Consider the following 22,500-nt stretch of genomic DNA (forward strand, 5'->3'; position numbering starts at 1 on the left):
AAGCGTGGAGGGGTGGAAGGTCAGGTGGAATGAAGGAAAGGTATGGACTGGAAGGAAGGTATGTGGGTTGTATGGTAAGGTACAGGTATGCAAGGGAAGGTGCAGGTGTGTATGGGAAGATGTACAGGTGTTGGAGAAGAGATGGGGGTGTAGGGGAACAGAGGAGATGAAGGGGCAGTAGAAGGGAATGCATAGGAAGCGAAAGAGGAATGTAAAGAAGAGTAGATGTTTATGTAAGGATAAGTGGAAGAAATAAAGAAGAGACATACAGGAATAAGATGTGGATGGATGGATCGCGATGTGGAGGAAAGGTAAAGACAGTTTTCCTTCTATAAGCACGTAACTGTGCCGGCGTGAGGGTTGCCTGGGTGGTGGCGTGTGCCCTTCACGTACCTGATGGGCGTGGCGGGCCGCGGTTAACCTGGCGGAGGAATGTGAGGCGCGCTGGGGAAATTCGAACATTTTGGGTCGCTGCGGCTGAAACACGTGGCGCTGGAGGCGATGTGGCGGCGGCGCGGGCGTGACTCCTCCTGCCGGGCGCACTGGGTAATGAGGGCACGGCAGGGGCGGGCAGGGGCAGGGAGGCATGGGCACGTTGGCGCTGCTGGTGTGGCTGACGGTGGCGTGGCTGTAGGCTATGGGACGTTATTGAGGGCAGGTGTGTGTGTGTGTGTGTGTGTGTGTGTGTGTGTGTGTGTGTGTGTGTGTGTGTGTGTCATTTTCCACAGTTCCTACCTGAAACTCTATGTAAAATTCTTTATAAGGGTCAGAATACATATAGACAGATGGGTTGTCAAGGGTGGATGTGTTCATGTGTTCGTTATGTAGTCTTAGGTTAGGTTATAGTTAAGTGTTAGTGGATTATTTAGCAGGTTGAAGTTGTTATTTATGCAGTATGTGATATGAGCAAGTATATGTTAATCCTTTTCCCCATTTTCTTTATTTTCTGGGACCTCAATGGACCTTTTTTGACATAAATTTTGTTGTTTATGTCCAGTGGTCGTCTTGCATGAAAAATAAATATATGTACCTTTATACTGTGCTCAATAAACTATCTATCTATCTATCCATCCATCTATCTATCTATCTATCTATCTATCTATCTATCTATCTATCTATCAATATCAATCTATCTATCTATCTATCTATCTATCTATCTATCTATCTATCTATCTCTATTTGTCTATTTATCCATCTGTCTATCTATCTATCCATCTATCTATCTATCTATCTATCCATCTATCTATCTATCTATCTATCTACCAATCTATCTGTCTATCTATCTGTCTATCTATCTATCTATCTATAGGTGTAGGAATTCACTGGATGCGTTGCGTGAGGTGTCTAGGGGAAGAAGGACACAAGTGAACGATGCAGCTTGCTTCTTTCTTTCTTCCTTCACTCTTTCTTCTTTCAGGTCACTAAAGAGATGGAGATTTTCTGATTAAAGACCAAAGGTATTTTTATTTCCCCACAGGTCACTAATTACTTGAGGTCATTTTTATTGTATTGTTTCTGTTGTTCATTTCTTCTCTTGTGATTGTGTTCGTGGCGGAGGTGTCATGGTGGTGGTCACGTCTCGCCTCACCTTCGACACTGTGTTTATGGTTAGCCTTCATTCCTGTCACCTGCCTCTGATTAATGGCTTCACCACCTCACCCACGCTTGTAACCTGTCCCCACTCCTCACTGCCTTCACTTCACTACTACTACTACTACTACTACTACTACTACTACTACTACTACTACTACTACTACTACTTCTTTGTTGTTGTTGTTGTTGTTGTTGTTGTTGGCGTGGTTGTTCGTCTACTACTGCCATTTCTCCCACCGTTAACTACCGACACCACCACCACCACCACCACAGCTACCATCCTTGGGCCGCATCTCCTCTCCGCCCCCTCCCCCCCTTAACTGGTCAAGGCCGTAGCCAGGTCCTTGCCCAGGTCATTCACAGGTCAACACCACCACCACCACCAACACCACCAACACCATCATCATCACTATCACCACCACTATGTTTGAATTTTTGTCAAGACTTTAGGGTATAGGGATAACATCATGGAGGAGGAGGAGGAGGAGGAGGAGGAGGAGGAGGAGGAGGAGGAGGAGGAGGAGGAGGAAGCCCTGACATTGATTGATCTTCTTACGTTAAAGATTCAAACGTCTTTTTCTTTCTTATTCTTTGTTTTTATTCATGTTTTATACTTCTTTTTTATTATCCATTTGCTTATTCATTCATTTATCTGGTTTATTCAATTTTTTACTTATTATTATGTTAAGATGACATTTAAAGTTTCCCTCCTCCTCCTCCTCCTCCTCCTCCTCCTCCTCCTCCTCCTCCTCCTCCTCCTCCGTTAACGATGATATTGATAAAAACTCACCGATTCTTTTCATTCGATATTTATTTATTTTTTGTTTCCTTTTTTTTTTTTTTTGCTGTGGGTGTTAACGCTTGGCCGCCACCAGTGTGTCTCTATCTCGCTGTTTTTGTTGTGCCTTTTTGTAATGTTCTTTTTTCCTTCCTTCTTGCCGTGCTTCTGCTTCCCTTGTGCACCTGGTAATTGGAGGAGGAGGAGGAGGAGGAGGAGGAGGAGGAGGAGGATTTACTACTACTACTACTACTACTACTACTACTACTACTACTACTACTACTACTACTACTACTTTTATTGTTGTTTTTATAAGTAGCAGTAGTAGTAGTAGTAGTAGTTATGTTAGTAGTAATAGTAGTAGTAGTAGTAGTAGCTATAGTATTGATAAGAATAAGAATAATAATAATAATAATAATAATAATAATAATAATAATAATAATAATAACAACAACAACAACAACAATAATAGCGACACCAGGATTTACAGCTCTCTAATAGTAAAATAGTTCCCCGTCTATTTATTCCTCGGTAGTATAGTGGTTAGTATCCCCGCCTGTCACGCGGGAGACCGGGGTTCGATTCCCCGCCGGGGAGAGGAAAGTTTTTGGTCTTTATTTTGTTGTTTTTTGTTTGAGTAATTTTTGTAGACTTGGATGCTGTTAGTGCTGTACCGTGGATGGGATTGCTTGTTTGATAGTTACTTGGTTCGTTAGTTTGTAGACTTGGATGCTGCAGTGCTGTAGTGCTGTACCGTGGATGGGATTGCTTGTTTGATAGTTACTTGGTTAGTTGGTTTGACAGAAATGGTGATTCCAACGTGAAGCAAATCAGTCAGTCAGTCAGTCAGTTGTGTTGTTGGTTAGTGAGACAGTTAGGTAGTTAGTGTATTGAGGGTGAACAGATACTTTAACGTGATACAAAATGCAGTTAGTTAGTTAGTTAGTTAATTATGTATTTGATCTATTCATTAAGGTTCATTTATAGTTATTTTACTTTATTTTGCTTCAATACTTTACATCTTTACCATTTTTCCTATGAATGTTACGAATTCCATCGCGACACAGCACGCAGCTCATTAGTCATTTCAGTAAAAAAGAGCAACTCACCGCGATACAGAATACAAGACATTACAAAATTAGGAAGAAAAAACAACTCATAGGTATAATTAGCCCAAAGGTGACAGCCAAGATTCCCCGTGTGCCGCCATGATCTGCTCAAAGCTAGAACTGTGTGTGTGTGTGTGTGTGTGTGTGTGTGTGGCTGGGTGTGTGTATGTGTGTGTGTGTGTGTGTGTGTGTGTGTGTGTGGCTGGGTGTGTGTATGTGTGTGTGTGTGTGTGTGTGTGTGTGGCGCCGTTGATACTTGTGGTGTGTCTGAGTGTTAATTACTTACCTGTGCCGCGGTGCCTGTGTTACCTTCACCTGGGCCCCGTGGCTCCTCCCTTCTCTTTGCCCCGTCTGGTTTTTATCTCCTGCCTTGCATTACTCTTACTTCTTCTCGACTCACCTGGCACCGTACCTGTTGATGCTCTGAGGTTTAGACTCGAGGGGGTTCAGTCACAGGTAAATAGCCTCCGTCAGGTAGGAGGTGACGCTGAGGTTGAAGCTGAATATATGGAGCAGAACTGGTGCATTTTTTACTGCAGCCGATAGTGCCTGAGATCATTAACAGGTGTTGTGCGCCAGGTGTGTTACTGATTGAACTGAGTGTGCTTGTGAGAAATTAAAGAATTAATCAGAAGTGCTCTTTTTTTTTACTTTTTTTTTCATTAATTTTATTTTTCATCAGTTTATTTTATTTCTTTTACTTTATTTTGTTTCATTACTTCTTTAGTTTTCTTTTTTTTTCTGGTGAATGTTAGGAATGTTAGACAAGTTAAAACATTTCTGCTGAATATCGTCTTTTCTCACTGCTAGACTCTTCTCTCTCGTGTTCTTCAGGTGTTACTAGTGTTGCGGTGTTTACTTGTGACCTTGTTGTTTGCTTTCGTTCGTTATCATTATCAAGTGTATTAACCTCCAGTCATGTGGCCAAACTTCCTGCGTGATAGATGGGGTTAATTAACATCTTAAACTTGTGATCGGGTTAAGAGCTTCAATTTATTAGTCTTTTTCGCTAATTTTTATCGTAATTTTGTGAATAAGGTTACTATTGCCTATGTCGCGTCTTCTGTATTTGGTACAAGAATAGCAATAACGATAAGGAGAAAATCAGTAAATGTAATTCAGGTAAAGGTGAGCCATTACCTGTCCATTATCTGTCGGTCAAGGTAATCACAGGTGCAAGGTAGTTTATGTGGTAGGAACTGACAGAGGTGTATATTAAACGTGTGCAAGTAAGATAAATCAGATAAAAGTAGCGGTGCACCTTATAATTAACTAACTATTAACATAATCAGAAGAACATGCTGCTTTTTATTGGACAAACCTGCAAAACACAAATGCCCACTGATATCTGTCTGCAAATTTACTCTCTGCTTAAAAGGTGAAGACATTCTTAAAGGTGAGGGGAGAGTGAAGAGGCAGAGGTATGAAAACAATGAACTCTGTACAGCTGAGAGTTGTCTGTAAACTCAACTTTTATTTGTCATCTTTTTCTTTAATGGATTTCAACATTTGTTTTGAAGAAGTTCCACTTATTTTGATTTTTTCTGTTTTTATCATAATCTTGTCCTTAAATGAATCTTTTATCAAACATCCTTTTTTTCCCCGTTGCATTTATACAGTTCATAAAAAAAAAAAAACCTGCATATATTTGGTTATTCTTCATAATGTTACCTGCAAACTCATCTTTTATTAACCAACTTTTTCCTCTATGCATTTTTAACATATGACGCCAAGAAGTTACGTATATTTTTGTAAACGTGTCTTTTATTAGTAATCTTACTGCCTCTATGAGTTTGAACATTTATTTTGCTGTTCATCAGTAAACTCATCCTTTATTAGCCATCTTTTCCTTAAAACATTTCATTCACAATCAACAAGTTATATCATTTTGCTATTCTTTATCGCTATCATTCCAGCCTTTACAGCTTATCTATACCAGCATGAGCCACAAATTTCCCAGAGGTTATCGTATCTTTCCCTGCGTCTCGTTATCATGAAGTTAAGCACCGGTGCACCTGGGCTGTGTCTTACCTGCTTACTCCCTCGTTCTGCATCACAATGGCTGTGTTTGCTGTGTAAGTCTACCTAGCAACCCGACACCCTACGCGCCCCCGTCAGGTACTGAGTAACGTGTACCTGACATAGGTAATTCCTGTAGGAGGCGGAGACGGGGCCAGTTTGAAGAACCTCTTGAGCTTAAGTTGAGTCAAGCATCGCCTTTCTGGTTGGCATCATCATTCAGCGAGAAATTATCAAGAGTTACTGGACTGAGCGGCGTGCAAACATCAAACACAAGGTGGCTCTTTGTTATGTTTAGAAGGCACACAGCGCCTCGTCTGCAGGAGGGAGAGAGGAGGGCGTGGGACTCGGTGAAAGGGACGGTGCGTGCAGGGAGGAAGGGAGGGATGCACGGAGGAGATGAATACAAGGAGTGGAGGGAGGCGAGGGAGACAATATGATGATAGGGATAGCAAATAGGAGGAAAATATAGAGAATAGAAAGAAAGAGAGATAACAGATAAGGGCGAGAGGAGACAAGACACGGTCGATAAACATTTGCTAAGAGAGGAGGGATGGAAGAAGAGATAGAGGGGAAAATGCAAAGAGGAATGAAAAATCAGCTGAGGAGATATGAAAAGAGACACGTGAGAGGCAAGCAGGTGGGAGGGAGATAATAAAGAAACCATGGACGGGCAGCGGGAAGGAGAGACAGGAAGAGATGGAAGTAGACACGAGAGAAGACAAATTAAACAAACACGATAAAAAAAGAAAGGAAGAGATGAATGAATGAATGGAAGCAGTTATAGAGGGAGGGAGGGGGTAGGGATAAGAATGGAGGAGCTAAGGAGGGGATAGGAGAAGGAGCAGCCAAAGGGAGTAAGGAGTGAGGGAGGGGCGGCAGTGTGGGCTCCTGGTGTCGTCACTCGGGCTAAGGAAGAGACAGACGGAGTGGCTGAGGAAGGGACAGACGGAGTGGCTGAGGAAGGGGCAGACGGAGTGGCTGAGGAAGGGGCAGACGGAGTGGCTGAGGAAGGGACAGCTGAGGGGAGTAAGGAGTGAGGGAGGGGCAGTGTGGGCTCCTGATGTCGTCTCTCGTTAGGGTCTCTGCAACAATGTGGGACTCGTAGGAACTCACCTGAGGTAAGCCAAGGTGAGCTGTGTCGACACCAGGCAGGACAAATCCATTCACTGATTTAGACACACACACACACACACACACACACACACACACACACACACACACACACACACACACACACACACACACACACACACAGAAGTCGTGAGAAGCATTTAACCTTTACGAATATGAAATACGATATATAGAAGTGCGTTTATCAGATTAATGCACGTACACACACATACACACACACACACACACAAAGAGAGAGAGAGAGAGAGAGAGAGAGAGAGAGAGAGAGAGAGAGAGAGAGAGAGAGAGAGAGAGAGAGAGAGAGAGAGATCCACATTTCTAAAGCTAACATTCTTACCTTGATTCATCTTACATAGCTTACCTCACATTACTCACCTTTATCACACTCACTTTATCCAACTCACCTTTATCACACCTTACCTCATCCCATCTTACCTTACTGTACCTTACCTAACCTAACCTAACCTAACCTAACCTAACCTAACCTAACCTTACCTAACTTAACCTAACCTAATGTAATCTTACCTAACGTTACCTTACCTCACCTTACCTCACCTCACCTCACCTTACCGTACCTGATCCAATGTAACCTGACCTAGTACATCAAAACTCCACAATCCTTCACAACACGAGGATCACGAGGAAGATTACCTGTTGGATTTACCTACTGACTCTACCTGTACCGCGTCCCTTTCTCTCCTCCCCCTCGACCCCCCCACTCGTATCACCTGGCGTCACCTTGAGAGGCGTGAGTGGCGGGCGGGTGGCGTCACACTGGCGATACGCACATTCCCTTGGCGTCACTCAGGCGTCCATGCTATGTCCGTGACGAGAGAGAGAGAGAGAGAGAGAGAGAGAGAGAGAGAGAGAGAGAGAGAGAGAGAGAGAGAGAGAGAGAGAGAGAGAGAGTTATGATGTGTTGGGTAATGTGATTTTATGGTGTGTGTGTGTGTGTGTGTGTGTGTGTGTGTGTGTGTGTGTGTGTGTGTGTGTGTGTGTGTGTGTGTGTGTGACGTGGGTGGTAGTGAGTGGAATATTTGGTGGAGGTAGTGGTGAATGTGGCGTTGGTGTGAAGGTCGTGGTGGTGGTGATGGTGGCGGTGGTGGGACACACACACACACACACACACACACACACACACACACACACACACACACACACACACACACACACACACACACACACACACACACACACACACACACACACACATGCACACACATGCCTGCCTGCCTGCTTGCCTGTCTGTCTGCTTACCTGTGTGTGTGTGTGTGTGTGTGTGTGTGTGTGTGTGATGGTCTGACATTTCTGTAACTTAAACTTTCAGCGTTCGGTTTGATTTTCATTTCATAGTATCTGCCTACTTATGTTTGCTCTTCTTTCTTACACTGTTTGTCCTCGTGTTTGTTTTAAGTTTTAGTGATGTGTGTCTTTGCTTTGTTTTGATTCATTCGTATGTTTGTTTTGCTGACTCGTCTTGTGGTCATTTAAGCAAGTTTTGTTTTTTTTTTTCTATTTTTTTTTTCATCAGTGTTTTTTGGAATCTAATCTTTGCTACTCATCCAGTCATATAATCAGAAAGTACTATTTATATCCTCCAATCATTTACCTCTAACTCACATTCCTTTAATCTTTTTTATCTTTTTTTTCTTTTGCATGTAATATTTTGTAAGCTAGCACACACACTTTATTTATTCTCTCTCCTCCTCTTCTTTAATTTCATCATCACATTCACAACATTTAATCTATTCTCTCTTACTTTTCCTCTTCCTTAATTTTCTCCTTTATCTTCTCTCCCACAACTTCTTTTCCTATTCATTAACTGTCCAGTCGTCTCATCCACAACTTTTATTGCATCCTCCTCCTTTTCCTCTTCGCTAATCTCGTCTTTATCTTCACAGGAGCAGCTTTCATTTATTCTCCGATCTTTTTTCCCTCTTCTTTTATTCTTCCCCTTACCGTCACGTCCTCACCTTTATTTATATTGTCTCCCATTCGTTAATTGTTCCCTTATCGTTGAGCGTTATCGTTTACTACAAGCTCCTTTACAACGCACCGTCACAGGCCGATGCACACCTGCTTTTTACACACCTCTAATCACCGCCACCTGCGCCACCTGTTTTAGCATAATGGCAAAACACCAGCATTCACTTACCTGTTCCTATCCGTTTGCTTCACCTGTTTGGTATACCTGTTAATTTCACCTCAGTTTCCCTTTGCCATCAATGAGTTAGGAACAATTAAGTTAGTGTTTGTTTAGGTTACGTGGGGTAAAGTTAGTTAAGGCTTGGTTTGTCTTAAGTTAGCTAAGTTAGGTTAAGTTACGTTAGGCCTAATTAGGTTTGTTTTGTACGTGTTTTGGTTTAGTTTGGGTATGGTAAGTTTCGTTACGCTAAGTTAGGTAAGGTTAAGTTAGGTTAGTGTCTCCTGCAGGTTAGACTACGTAAGACTACATTAGGTTAAGTAAGGCTATATTAGATTAGGTTAGGTTAGGCTGAGTTAGGTTAGGTTAGGTTAGGTTAAGTTAGGTTAGGTTAAGTTAGGTTAGGTTAAGTTAGGTTAGGTTAGGTTAGGTTAGGTTAAGTTAGGTTAGGTTAAGTTAGGTTAGGTTAGGTTAGGTTAGGTTAGGTTAAGTTAGGTTAGGTTAAGTTAGGTTAGGTTAGGTTAGATTAGGTTAAGTTAGGTTAGGTTAGGTTAGGTTAGGTTAAGTTAGGTTAGGTTAGGTTAAGTTAGGTTAGGTTAGGTTAGGTTAGGTTAAGTTAGGTTAGGTTAAGTTAGGTTAGGTTAGGTTAGGTTAGGTTAGGTTAGGTTAAGTTAGGTTAGGTTAAGTTAGGTTAGGTTAGGTTAGGTTAAGTTAGGTTAAGTTAGGTTAGGTTAGGTTATGTTATGTTAGGTTAGGTTAAGTTAGGTTAGGTTAGGTTAGGTTAGGTTAAGTTAGGTTAGGTTAAGTTAGGTTAGGTTAGGTTATGTTAGGTTAGGTTAAGTTAGGTTAGGTTAAGTTAGGTTAGGTTAAGTTAGGTTATGTTATGTTATGTTAGGTTAGGTAAGGTAAAGTTAACATTGACAAGCATCCCCCTTAACAACGTCATCCTCTTAACTCCGACAAACTCCGTGATCGCCTGCCCCGTCACCCTGATGCGCCATTCCCTCACTCACTCACACACTCACTCACTCACTCACTCCTGCATTATTCAGCCTCTTACCACTCTTTCTTTTCCAGGTCAGCCCGTCGCCGCCGCTCCCTCCCAAGTGTGTCACGGGGAGCGCAGGGAGAGGAGGCAGGGGAGGCAGGGGAGGCAGGGGTGAGGAGATAAGGCGTGGCGTGGCATAGTGTAGTAGGACCTCTCTCTCTCTCTCTCTCTCTCTCTCTCTCTCTCTCTCTCTCTCTCTCTCTCTCTCTCTCTCTCTCTCTTGTCCTGCTTTAGTCAGTGTCTTAAATTTATTGTATTTGCCATTGTATCTATTGTATTTTCTCGTTAGTAAATTAATTTGTATTGTGTAGCGTTTCTCTCTCTCTCTCTCTCTCTCTCTCTCTCTCTCTCTCTCTCTCTCTCTCTCTCTCTCTCTCTCTCTCTCTCTCTCCCCACTGCTCTCTCTTTCGCCTCCAGAGCAAATAGAGCAAAAACTCCTGGTTCTCTTCCTTGCAGCCTCACTGGAACCTTTCTATACAAACTGGAGCTCTCCATTAATCTCTCTTAAAAGGTCATGGGGAGAGGCAGGGCGAGGCGGGGCGAGGAGGGCGAGGGGAGGCAGGTCGGGAGCTCCCTTGCCCGTACCTGTTACAATACTTCGGTTTGTAAACACGCCACGAACTAGTTGGTGTCATTGTAATAAGTTGGTGAGGTGGTCTGTGGTGGGGTTCCTCCTGCGTCTTGTTGGATTTCTTTTTTCATTTTCTTACGCTTCTTGTCTTACTGTCTTTCTTCTTTCCCCTTCTTATTTCCTTGTTTAATTAATTATTCCTCGTTTCCTTTTTTTCTTTTTTTTTTACTTCTAAGTTCGCGGTTTTCTTTCGTTCGTTTGTTCCCTGCTTCATTCCTTCTTCCCTCCTTTTCTTTCTTTCTTCATTCATTCATTAATTCCTTGATTCTCAGTGTTCTTTCCTACGTTCGTTTGTTTGTTTGTTCCCTCCCTTTTTCACTCATCCTCCATTCATTTCTCCCTTCATTCCTTCCTTCATTCCAATTTTCTTTACTTCCTTCCTTCCTTCCTTCTGTATATATTATTAATGTATATGTTGTTCCTCCTTTCTCTTCCCTCCTTACATTCACTTTACCTTCCCTCTTTCCCTCCTTCCCTCCTAGTTCTAGCCACACCCAAGTTGCATGTATTCCCCTTCCTTCCCCTCCCAACAGCTCGTCCTAACATATTCCCCTCTATTCATTCTTACACTAACACTCACATTACCTTGCCTTCTATTCTTCACAAGGGAGGAAGAGAGATTGATTGAGAAGCTGTAAGAAAATAAAGGGATGAGAGAACAATGAAAGAAAGGAAATGGAGATTACAGGAAGTGAAAAAAGAGTGGAAGACTTGATAAAGGAGAGAAAAGGTATGGTGGATAAGAAGGAATTGTGGAAGAAGAGGAAGAGAAGAGGAAGGGAAAATGGAGGTTATACGAAGAAATGAAGAGGTTGGAGGAAAATTGAAGGGAAAAAAGAAGAGTGGGTGGATAAGAAAGGAAAAGAAAAGAAGAAAAATAGAAAGAGAAGAAGACGGGGATTATGTAGAGAAAATAAGACGTTGGAGGAAAAAATAAAGGAGAAAAGAAAGTTTGTGGATAAGAAAGGAAAAGAGGAAAAATAGGAAAATAAGAAGACATGATATAAAATGAGAAAATGGAGGAAATTAAAAGAAGAGAAAAAAAAAAGATGGGAGTGGGTGGATGAAAAAGGAAAAGAGAAGAGGAAGAATAGGAAGATAAGAAGAAAAGAAAGAAGAGACAAAAAGTTCCACGTACACTTAACCTACACACTCAGGACAACACGAAGTAATATGAGAAGTAATGTAATATTTAGACGTACCAAGGATTATTAATGATTCTCCTTGACTTTCGCTCATCTCTCAGTTGCATTGGTCGATCTGTGCAGGCGGGAGCGTGGCACTGATTGGCCCTCTCTCCCTGGTGCCGCGACGTGCCCACCTGGCGGCCCTGGGAGGAGGAGAAGGAGGAGGAGGAGGCACCGACAGATACTACCGTTCACCTCGCTCCACACACACACACACACACACACACACACACATTCACTGAATTTTATTAACAAACATTTGCGTTCAGTTTACCCTTGACATTCACGTTCACAAAATTTAGGACACACATGCTACTCACACACACACACACACACACACACACAGCAGACCGTGACAGGAGAAGCCACACATTCCTTCGCATCTCTCAATTAACACACTAACGAAGATAAAAATTGAAACACACCTTGAAATAAAAAGTGAAAAGAAAAAAAAAAAGGAGGAAAAAAAGAAGAACAAGAATTTTCCTCCTCCTCCTCTTCCTCCTCCTCCTCTAGCAATCCTGAACGGCGCAGTGTAACAATTAAGAGCAAACGTTTCCCTGAGACTCACGATAAGAAAAACTAGAGGAGCAGTGAAGCCGCCACCCCGCCTCTGGACTTTCTCAGCGGGGCGCGGCAGTGGCTCGGCGGCTCACTTAGTCTTCTCTCCGGCTATGGGGAGGAGGGTGTGGCCGAGGGTTCGTATCCAAGCAGCGGAGTGAATGAACATCAAGTGGTTTATTGCTGTGGCTTATTGCTGTGGCTTATTGCTGTGGCCTGTCGTTGCCTTGATGTGCTCTGTGTCATGTGATTGTGAAAGTGTAGTGAACTGCGCCGCGTGTTTGTGAAGTGCAGGAAGGGAAGGTTAGTTATTCGGTGTGAAAGTTGGATTTGTCGATATCTTCTGTGAAATGAAAGAAAAGATTTGTTGTGCGTTGTGAAAAAAAAAAAAAAGTGTAACATGTAGTGTGGAAGATTATTTATTGATGTAAAGCTTTGTACTGTGAAAAAAAAAAAGAAAAATCAAACTAAACCAGGTATTGATTTATAAAACGAAAAAAGACGCGTTTTTTTATAGAAAAGATACATTGAAACCATGACAGGAAGATCGCAACAAACTGGACAACGAAAAAAGTGGCAAAAGAGTGACAAAACAAAGGAAAGACAAAATAACAACGTCAGCGTGCATGATACGTGCGTGCGGCCAATCAGCGTGCGCCATTCTCGCCGGGAACGTTCCGAAGCTTCGAAACCGGAAAAAAATACCACTGAAACTGATTTGAAGCAGGAAACGTGTTGAAAATGAGATTAAAACTGATTAAATTGTTATGATATGTAGTATGTTAAGATAGAGGAAAAAATGAATAACACTTTTTTATTATAGAGAGAAGATGTGTGTGTGTGTGTGTGTGTGTGTGTGTGTGTGTGTGCGCCAGAAGAATCTTGCACCATCCACGCATACCAGATGAAGGCGAGAAATTTCAGTGGTGGTGGTGGTGATGGTGGTTATAGCTTGAGGTGATGGTGGTGGTCTGGATGCTGGTAGTCAGGTAATGGTAGAGGAAAACGCGATGGAGGTAGTGGTGGTAGTTTAGGTGGTGGTGGTGGTGGTAGTGGTGGGCGAGACTGGATTCCTATCTCTTTTTGGCAAGGTAGTGATGGTGGTGGTAGTGGTGGTGGTGGTGGTGGTGAGTGGTGGAGTCTGAGTGGTAGTTGAGATTGAAAAGTAGGAGGAGGAGGAGGAGGAGGTAAGCATAGACTGTTGAGGAGGGAGGAGGAGGAGGAGGACGATGAGGAAAGGGAAAGACGTGATGTCGGAAGGAGGAGGAGGAGGAGGAGGAGGAGGAAGAGGAAGAGAAGGAGGATGTGGAAGAGAAAGAGGAGGAAGAAGATGAAGAAAGAAGAGAGATCGTGATGTTAGCGTGTAGTGAAGGAGTCTAGGAGTGGCGAAAGAGAAGTAAGAGGAGGGGGAGGAGGAGGAGGAGGAGGAGGAGGTAGAGGAGCTCCGGCAGGGTAGGATAGTGTCTCCCGGGGCGTTTCCTGACATTATAAGAGTGGCCGGACTCCTCATGTGCACGCATCTGGTGGGGGTAGAGGAGGGGGGGCTGGGGTTAGGGAAGGGGTGGGGAAAGGGGAGGGGGAAACTTGCCTCACTGTGGGGGACGGTAACCCGGCTACTGTGGGGACGTGAGGGACGTGGTGAGGTGTGGGATTAGAAGCACGATGGTCCCTCAGGCGTGGTGTGGTGGGGAAGGTGTTGGGGAAGATGTAGGGGGAGGTGTGTGTGTGGGGTAAGCGCGTAGTAGTGGCCAGCGTTATGTGTGTGTGTGTGTGTGTGTGTGTGTGTGTGTGTGTTGGGGGGAGGGGGTCATAGTAATGAAAGTGCAGGGTATTATTTTGGGGCACGACGGGGAAGGTGAGAAAGTGTGGTATGCCCGCTTGTAGGAGGTGCGTGGTGTGTGTGGTGGTGGTGGTGGTGTATGGGGGAGGGTTGAGGATGGGTGTTGGAAGAGGGTGGAGTGAAGTGGTGGAGGGGATAGGGAATGTGTGTGTGTGTGTGTGTGTGTGTGTGTGTGTGTGTGTGTGTGTCGGTACTGACCGGTAATTCGTCACTGTTGCTTCACCGAAATTGTTCAGTGTGGCGGGCGGGCCTTCCTTCCCTTCCCTCCCCCCGTCACGAGTGAGACGCCCGCGAGCCAGGCCCCGCCCCAGGTACAGGTCGCGGCCGCCGCCCACCTAGCTGGTCACGCACACGTCCGCCACGCCAACACACGCCGCGCCCTGGCTGGGCTCCGCGCCGCCCGCCTCGCTCACACCCGCGGCAAGGAGTCACGCCCGAGGTTTTGTTGAGCGTCGTGATGGTGGTAGTTGAGTGGCGGCTCATTAGCGGCTCATGGGCATGCCTCGGTGCCCGTCTTGAGCACCTGCACCCATGCCCCATGAACACCGCCCCCACCCCCCAGACACCTTACCACCGCAGGCCCATGCGGCAGGGCCTCCCCTTCCCCCCCCCCCGCGGCCTGCGGGCGGCAGTGTTGTATGGCGGCGTGAGGGGCAGGGAGGGGTGCGGGCTGTGCAGGTCCCTAATGCTATGGTGGCCAGGTCCCGCAGGCTGGTCCCCCCACGTCGTAATTCTGGCCGGCAGCCGCGTCACGTGCAGGCGGGCGGCGGCACCCTCGCCCCCCTGGTCAGCCCGGGACGGCCGCGCCGGTGTCCTCGGGTAGGGCAGGTAGTGGACCGGTCGGCCCGGCTGCTGCGGTATTTGGCCTCAATTGGTACTTTGGTGAGGGCGGAATAGCAGCTTTCCTGCAGGTCACCTCCGCGTTCTCCCGCTCCCCTCTCCCCCTCCCGCACCTAAGCATGCAAGGGGCTGGGCCTGTCAAGCCCGGGGCTTATTTTTTTGTCACGATGCAATTTCTAGATTCCCAACCCCCATGTATCAGGCGGAGCCGTAGGAGGTCCACTTAACCCTCTAGCCTTACAGGGAAACTTTATTTGAGCCATTCCGCGCCAGATCTGAGTTACGTACAGGAGGGCAGCGCGGCGCGGCCGTAATGGCGGAGCAAAGTATTGTGGTGTGGGGCGAGATGAGAGGCTGGGCTGCATCAAGCCTGGTATTTGGTGACCGCCTCCCGCTCCCCAGGCCAGGGGACCCGCCGCGCTGCTGGCAACACCTGCCCGTCACGAACCCTCGCCCACCACGCCGCGCCGCCACCGCCGCCTATTGTCGTCCCGTCACCGACTCTCCCGCCAAGATCACACTCCCTCACATCTCACATCCTGAATAAAACTTGCACACAACGCCTCCACTTGGGGTGCCCGGCGCGGGAGTGACGCGAGAGTGTGTCACGCACTCTCACAAATTCCTAAGCCGTTGCGTCGCTTTCATGTAAGGCTCATTTTGGGTCCTCCCGCCCCCCTCCCTTCTCCGTCTGAACATCTGCTCCTCCTGTCCTCGCTCTTCGCTTAGTTTTTCGTAGTAGAATGTGAAAACGGTGCGCGGGGCTCACCTCGGCAGCGGAGAACACTTCAGTACAGTTAAGAATGCCAGTGTGAATGAACGACGGCCGCTCATGAATGACCGACCAACGCCGCGATAAAAACGCCGTCGTGCCCGAAATTGTTTTGCATGGGAGGTGCGTTTCACATTTTCTTCCGCGATTTTTCGTTGGCGCGCGGTTGTTGCATGGGTAAATTGTTTGTTTACATGACGGCAGAGGGCGGGCAATGCGTTATATTGGCGGAGGAACAGTGTGACGCTTGGGGAAAACTGGTTACGGCGGACCACGTCAAATTATGGAGACGGAGGTGAAGGCGGCGCGGAGAGAGAGAGAGAGAGAGAGAGAGAGAGAGAGAGAGAGAGAGAGAGAGAGAGAGAGAGAGAGAGAGAGAGAGAGAGAGAGAGAGAGAGACGAACGAGGATGAATAATGGAAGGAAGACCATGTAGAGGAGGCGAAGAAGGTGGAAGAGGGGAGCAGAAGCAGGAAGTGGGAATGAAGAATAGGCAGATGTGTGAAGAAGTGAGGCAAACAGAGGAAGGCCGAGTGAGAGGTGAAGGAGGAAGAAAGGTTCAGAAGATGCTGATAAGAGGAGTGATACAGGGAGTGGGGATGTGAGAGGAAGGAAGAGGATGAGGAAGAGGAAGACTGCGGCTTGCTAGACGGTGTAGGGGGGTTAAGAATTGGAGAGAGGAAGAGTAGGAGGAGGAGAAGGCCGATGGGGAAGGCGGCGGGTAGTTGAGGAGGAGGTCTGGGGGCTGGCTGCCGCACTAGCTGGTTGGCTGGCCGGTCTGGTCCTAATTAGTATTGGAGGCATGACCACTGCCTGCCGCCGCCCAGCCGACCCCGCGTCGCCCAGCGGAGGGAGGAGCCGCGGCGCTACCCCCACCACCGGCCCACCACAACACCGCCACACATTTTCGCTCACTCGCGGGTACGGCCAACTAGGTGCGTCTTGGCCGGCGAGCCCCAGGACCATCGCACCGCCGCGTCTGGCCACTGTGTCTCGAATGCTGGCCGAAGGGCGTCGCGTAGGGACGAGCCCTGCTGGTGGTGGTGCTGTTGTGAGGGTAACGTTGAGGAACAGAACATGACGAAGACCACCGGCTTGTCCGCTGGCCCGGGGCTGGCCTGACCACTACCACCGGCCACCTCTGTTTATGGACCTGCATAGCTCCGCCATTTATGTAACTCACCTTAGCGGGGTCCACGCAAGCCCCCATACAACGCCCTGCATAGTGAATGGCAATGGAAATACAGTGCGTGGCGGGGCTGCCGAGGCTCAGGCTGGAGTGAGGCTCCCCTGGTGGCGAGTGGTGCCGCGTGAGTGCCGTAAAGTGCGCGGATATCGCGAGATCAGGTGTTGGCGAGGCTCACCCTTCTCCGCCTGCACGCACTCATCAGCTGGGCCGCGGCCGGGGCCTGTGTCGGGGACAGTCGCAGTTCTCCTGGCGTCGTCCCTTCCCCTGACGCACTATGTCGTGAGTGTGGGGCCACAACGAGGGGAAGGGGCAGGGGACGGCGTAGGGGGAGGCCGTGAGGAGCCGTGAGGAGCGAGGAGAGCTGATCCCGTCACGTGGGGCCGCGTATTGACTCACCCGCCTCCGTGACGAATCAACATCCAGCGGCTCCCGGGCCCAAGTGCGTCCTAGCGGGCGCACACGCCGCTCTCACACGGACTTGTTTTGACCAGTTTTCGAGGAGTTCTAGTGTGTGTTTTCCATTTCTTTGTTGCGTGGTGCCCTGGTACAGTACAACACGAGTGTGCAGGTGATACTTGGAGCAATTCTCACGTGGAAACTGACTTGTTTTGCAGGATGAGTTGGTCCCGCTAGAACGATCTGTTATAAATTTCCCGTCACGTTCCTAGTCGTGCGTGTGACCGTGACACATTCTACAGTACACTCACGCACGCGCACCTACCCGGGCCAGTTGTGTGCTTGGCGTGGGCCAGTGCGAATATGACAGAGGTCGTGGACAAGACGCTCATTGAGAGGTTGATACTAGAGCACTCTGACCGCCTCGAGTTGGAGATCAACCAAAAAGCGCGCGCTGATGCTTGGAAATTCTATTATCGTGTTCGAGTGGACCATGTGATTCGGCCGTTTGCCGTGTGCAAGGTGTGTTTTCGAGTGTTACACTGCGACTCGCGGAGCGGGACTGCCAGCCTCCTGCGACATCCCTGCAACCCCCTGTCGGAGCGGTCCCCCGTCAACCGCGCCGTCAAGCTCTCGGCCAAGCTCAACCTCCCTGTCGACACCTCGGCGGCGGCGCTCAAGGGCGACCTCAAAGGTGACACTTTTCTCAATGACAATAACATCAAGGAGGAGGTCCTCGCCAAGCATGAGGCGCCTCCGCACAGTGATGGCGGGAGCGCTCGCTCCTCGCCCGTGTCGCTCACCACGGTGGCGTCGCGGGCCTCTCCCACCAGCACGGGCTCGCCTCCCACCGCCGCGCAGCCCACCACCACCTCCTCCGGCAGCGCCTCCGCCGGGAGTCGGAAACGGAAAGCCGGTGCACCGCCTCCTTCGTTCCCCATAGACTTGAGATTCCTGCAGTTACCTCAGCTGGTGGCGGCGGCGGCGGCACATCCGCTCACCGCCTTCAACTTTGCCTTCAGCGACCCACAGCGCCTGCAGCACCTCCAGCAGATACAACAGTCACACCTAGAACACATCCACCGCCAGCAGCAGCAGCAGCAGCAGCGTGAGAAGGAGCGCGAGGAGCAGGAGGCGAAGCGAGCACGGCTAGAAGCGGCGGCGCAGGAAGGGCGCGGCGGCAGCCCGTGCAGTCCTGGCGAGGCAAGCAGCTCCTGCTGGGGACGGGACGGCGTGAAGAAGGAGCGAGCAGATACCAGTGATGGTGCCGTGCCGGAAGACCTGCGAGGGTGGCCATCCCCCAGCAGGTATGGAGGGCGCGTGCGCGGTGGCCCCGAGGACGCGTCGGATGACGGGGGCGGGCTGGCCAAGGACGTGGTGCAGCAGCTGGTGAGTTGTGGCTCCTCCCGCATCACCCTGGCGGAGAAGGACGCCGCGGGCTCACACTACATCTCCGACGTGTGGTCCAGGTTCTCGGTAGTGTACGTGGACGGCGTCATCAGGCCCTTTGCCGCCTGCAAGAACTGCCTGAAGGTGGTCACCTACACTAAGTACAGCGGCACGGGCGGCTTGCTGCGCCACCGCTGCTCCGCCACAGACCTCAGCTCCCGACACCACGACGAGGTAGGCGCCCCGACCGAGGCAGACCCACGCCTCGGAGACTCACCCCCGCCCTCGGTACGCGCCCTTTCCCCCGTCTCCGCCCACGCCGCTCAGTCAGGTTCCCCTCGAAGGTCCCCGCTGAGCCTCGCCTTGAGGGGTGAGAACGATGGGGCGCGACACCTGTCCGACGAGTTGCCCCTGGCGCCCACGGCCGCCATGGCCGGCGTGGCGAGGGCGCTGCTCCGCTACATGTGCCAAGACCTCGTGTCCCCCTCAGCCCTCGACTCCCCGGCCTTCCAGCGGCTGGTGTGGACGGTGCTCAACCTCGGGGCGGCGCACGGCACCTTCCGCGAGGAGGAGCCGCTGCCCTCCGCCAGGCAGCTGCTCATCACCTTCCTCACGCCCATGGCCGGCGAGTCCCGCTCCCTCATCGCCAGGGCGGTGCTGGACCAGCCCAGCCTGTGCCTGTCCCTGCACCAGGACCGCGAGATGCACCTCATCACGGGCGCCATCCACTTCATCACCCCGAAGTTCGAGCTGCGCAGCTACGTGTTGGGCGCGCACCGCATCCTGGAGAACGAGACCGAGGAGGAGTCCGTCACGGCGTTGCTGTCCGGCTTCTTCAACGACGTGCTGGTGCCGGCAGCCATGAGGGACAAGCACGTCACCGTGGTGAGTGACCAGGGCACGCCAGCCGAGCCCGGCGTGGTGGGCGTGCGCTGTGTGTGGCACGCGACAGAGGCTGTGCTGGAGGCGCTGACGGAGGAACCGTCGTACCGTCAGATATGCGACGACGTGGCTTCCGTGCTGGCCTTCCTGGCAGACTCTGGGGTGGCCAGCGTGTCGGGGTGCGGCCTGCAGCCACACGAGGTGAAGCGGTGGGACGCCCTCCTGCACGCCCTCACCTTCATCACCGCCCACCACGACGAACTGTGCGTGGTGATGGCTGGCTGTGAGGGGGGCGCCTCCCTTCTAGGGGACCGACTCAACTACCAGGAGGTGGCTGAGCTCCTGGCGGGGGTGCGGCGGTGTCTCCTGACGGTGCGCGACCCTCTGAGGCCCACGCTGAACCAGGCGGTGCTGTGCCGCGCCAAGCTGCTGCAGCTGTGCGCCTCGCCCGCCAGCTCCAAGCCTCTCAAGCAGCTGAAACAGCATCTGGCCAGCAGCCTCACCGACGCCCTTGCCCTCACGCCCCTGCACCACGTCGCCAGCTTCCTCGACCCACGCTGCAAGAGCCTCAAGGTGAGTGTTGCTTCCCACCATCATGTACAACTTGCCGTGCCAGTGTGGACGGCATGTGGAGACTCGCCGCCACGGCGGTGGTCAGGCCCTCCACGCCGTGGTGTTCAGAAAGATAGGGCGCGTGTGTCACGACGGCTTCTCGTTAGCTGCCGCCACGACACGGCGAGGGTAACATGGGGCGCCGGGCAGGGATTTAATTGCTACTGCGATACTGTGACTAACGGAGGCACGCGTCAGGATGACTTGGTGTGGCCTGGTGAGGCTCAGCCAGCGCATAGCGGGGTGTGGGGGAACTTTATGTTGAGTTCTGCTATGTAACACTGCAAACACACACACACACACACACACACACACACACACACACACACACACACACACACACACACACACACACACACACACACACACACACAGGGCAGGGAGCGTGTTTGGGGGCGTGCAGGCGTGGAGGCACGTGTCGCGGGGCCTCGGGTGGTGGTGGGCGTGTGTGTTATGACGAGTCGGGGCCAGAGGGCAGAGGTCAGAGAGTGGGGTCAGCTGACAACGAAAAGAAGCTCCCTACACTTGATGCAGGTGTTCTTATCAAACAAACACTCAAGGGGCGGGAGGAGGGAGGGGGGAAACTGTGCCTGCCAAGTTGCACAGGTGTGGTGGAGCTAAAACACTTGTAGCTACACCTGGGCAGCGCTGGTAAACTTGGCAGGCGGGTCTTTAGGGACGTGATAGGGAATGCTTTGGGGTAATTAAGGTGTAAGAGGCGTGGGTGTGTGGCGTCATGTTGCTGAGACTCCCTCGTCCTTCATCGTGGTGTGTGGTGGAGTAATACAGGCGGTGATTAGTGGTGGAATGATTGAGAGTGATGAGGTGGTGTGTGGTGGAATGATTTAAAGACAGTGTGTAGTGGAATGTGGTGTGAGGTGGAATAAACACAGGAGGGGGTGTGTGTTGGAGTGATGTAGAAGATGGTGTGTGGTGAAGTGATTTAGGGTTTAGTGGAATCTTACATGGTGAAGAAGTGGAGGAATTAAATGTCTTGGGATTCTAGATAATACTGGAATTCTTTGCAGTGACAGGGTGGTGAAGAAGTGGAAGAATGAGGTATATTAAGATTCTGGATAAAAGGTGGAGTAACTGGAGTAAAATTGATAAAAAAATGGCGGGAGGTGGACTTTTATGATGCCTTAGATGACGTGGACTGTGTGGAAGAGTGACACAGTGGAACGACGACCATAGATGGGATGTGTGTGTCTGTGTGTGTGTGTGTGTGTGTGTGTGTGTGTGTGTGTGTGTGCGTGTGTGTGTGTCTGTGTGTCTGTGTGTGTGTGTGTGTGTGTGTCTGCGTTGGTTATTCAAGCTGGGATGAGATGACAGGGATGACAGGGAGTGACTCAAGTGGCGTGATGCTGATGACGCAAGGTGTGGTAGTGGTGATGGTGGTGGTGGTGGTGGTGGCGGCGGTAGTGGCGTCTGCGTTATCACCTGCGCCGCTACACCTGTCCATTCCCGCCACCTAGACCCCGCCAGGTAAGCGCGCGTTTTAGGGGCATGTAGATCCCAAGAGAGAGAGAGAGAGAGAGAGAGAGAGAGAGAGAGAGAGAGAGAGAGAGAGAGAGAGAGAATACACTACAAAACATTATCATACTTTTCCAAAAAAACGCAGAAAAAATGTTGATTTACTACTATTTATTCACGTGTCAGAGAGAGAGAGAGAGAGAGAGAGAGAGAGAGAGAGAGAGAGAGAGAGAGAGAGAGAGAGAGAGAGCATGCAACAGTTAAACACGCGGCTCAGCTAAGCTTCAAATTAGCTCATTAAACCCTCGGATATTCACCTTTTTAACCCGCTTATTGCACCTGTTGAGTCTGACAGGTGTGTTACCCCAACCTGCACCACCACCACCACCACCACCATAGGACTTAGCGGTGTGGTGTTGAAATGTCACCACGTATGAATGTTAATGGTAGTGATGGTAGTGATGGTGATGATAATTCAGGTGATGACGAGACAACATTGATTTATGGAGAGAGAGAGAGAGAGAGAGAGAGAGAGAGAGAGAGAGAGAGAGAGAGAGAGAGAGAGAGAGGAGAGGATAATGGCAGAGGAAGACAGGGTTAGGCGCACGAGGAGAGAGAGAGAGGAAGGAAAACTTGAGAGAGAAAGATAGGAGTGGCCGGACATGTGTGTGTGTGAGAGAGAGAGAGAGAGAGAGAGAGAGAGAGAGAGAGAGAGAGAGAGAGAGAGAGAGAGAGAAGCGCGGAGCAGTGTTAGAGGGGAGAAGAGAGAGGAAATAAGGGGAAAAGATGCTGGGCGAAGGGAGGTGGAAGAGAATGGATCGATATCAACAGTTCTTCATTGACATTGTTTTAACCCCTTTTCCCCTCTCGCTCTCTCTCTCTCTCTCTCTCTCTCTCTCTCTCTC

The 22,500-nt window shown here is 49.4% G+C and overlaps 1 protein-coding gene and 1 long non-coding RNA gene across 2 annotated transcripts in view; one reads left to right on the forward strand and one right to left on the reverse strand.

Annotated features, from left to right (window-relative positions):
* Positions 1–12,050, reverse strand: part of LOC135093728 (uncharacterized) — a 12,557-nt gene extending 507 nt beyond the window's left edge. Inside the window, exons 1-3 of the long non-coding RNA XR_010263472.1 lie at positions 11,658–12,050; positions 3,881–4,413; positions 394–635 (exon numbers count right to left, since the gene is read on the reverse strand). This is a non-coding gene — a long non-coding RNA (uncharacterized LOC135093728). The remainder of the gene's footprint in view (positions 1–393; positions 636–3,880; positions 4,414–11,657) is intronic.
* A 4,100-nt stretch (positions 12,051–16,150) lies between these two features.
* Positions 16,151–22,500, forward strand: part of LOC135093726 (uncharacterized) — a 58,644-nt gene continuing 52,294 nt past the window's right edge. Inside the window, exon 1 of the mRNA XM_063993266.1 lies at positions 16,151–20,083. Coding sequence (XP_063849336.1) covers positions 17,603–20,083 — 2,481 coding nt within the window. The 5' untranslated portion in view covers positions 16,151–17,602. The remainder of the gene's footprint in view (positions 20,084–22,500) is intronic.

The sequence above is a fragment of the Scylla paramamosain genome, chromosome 43, assembly GCF_035594125.1.
Source record: "Scylla paramamosain isolate STU-SP2022 chromosome 43, ASM3559412v1, whole genome shotgun sequence".
Lineage (NCBI taxonomy): Eukaryota > Metazoa > Arthropoda > Malacostraca > Decapoda > Portunidae > Scylla > Scylla paramamosain.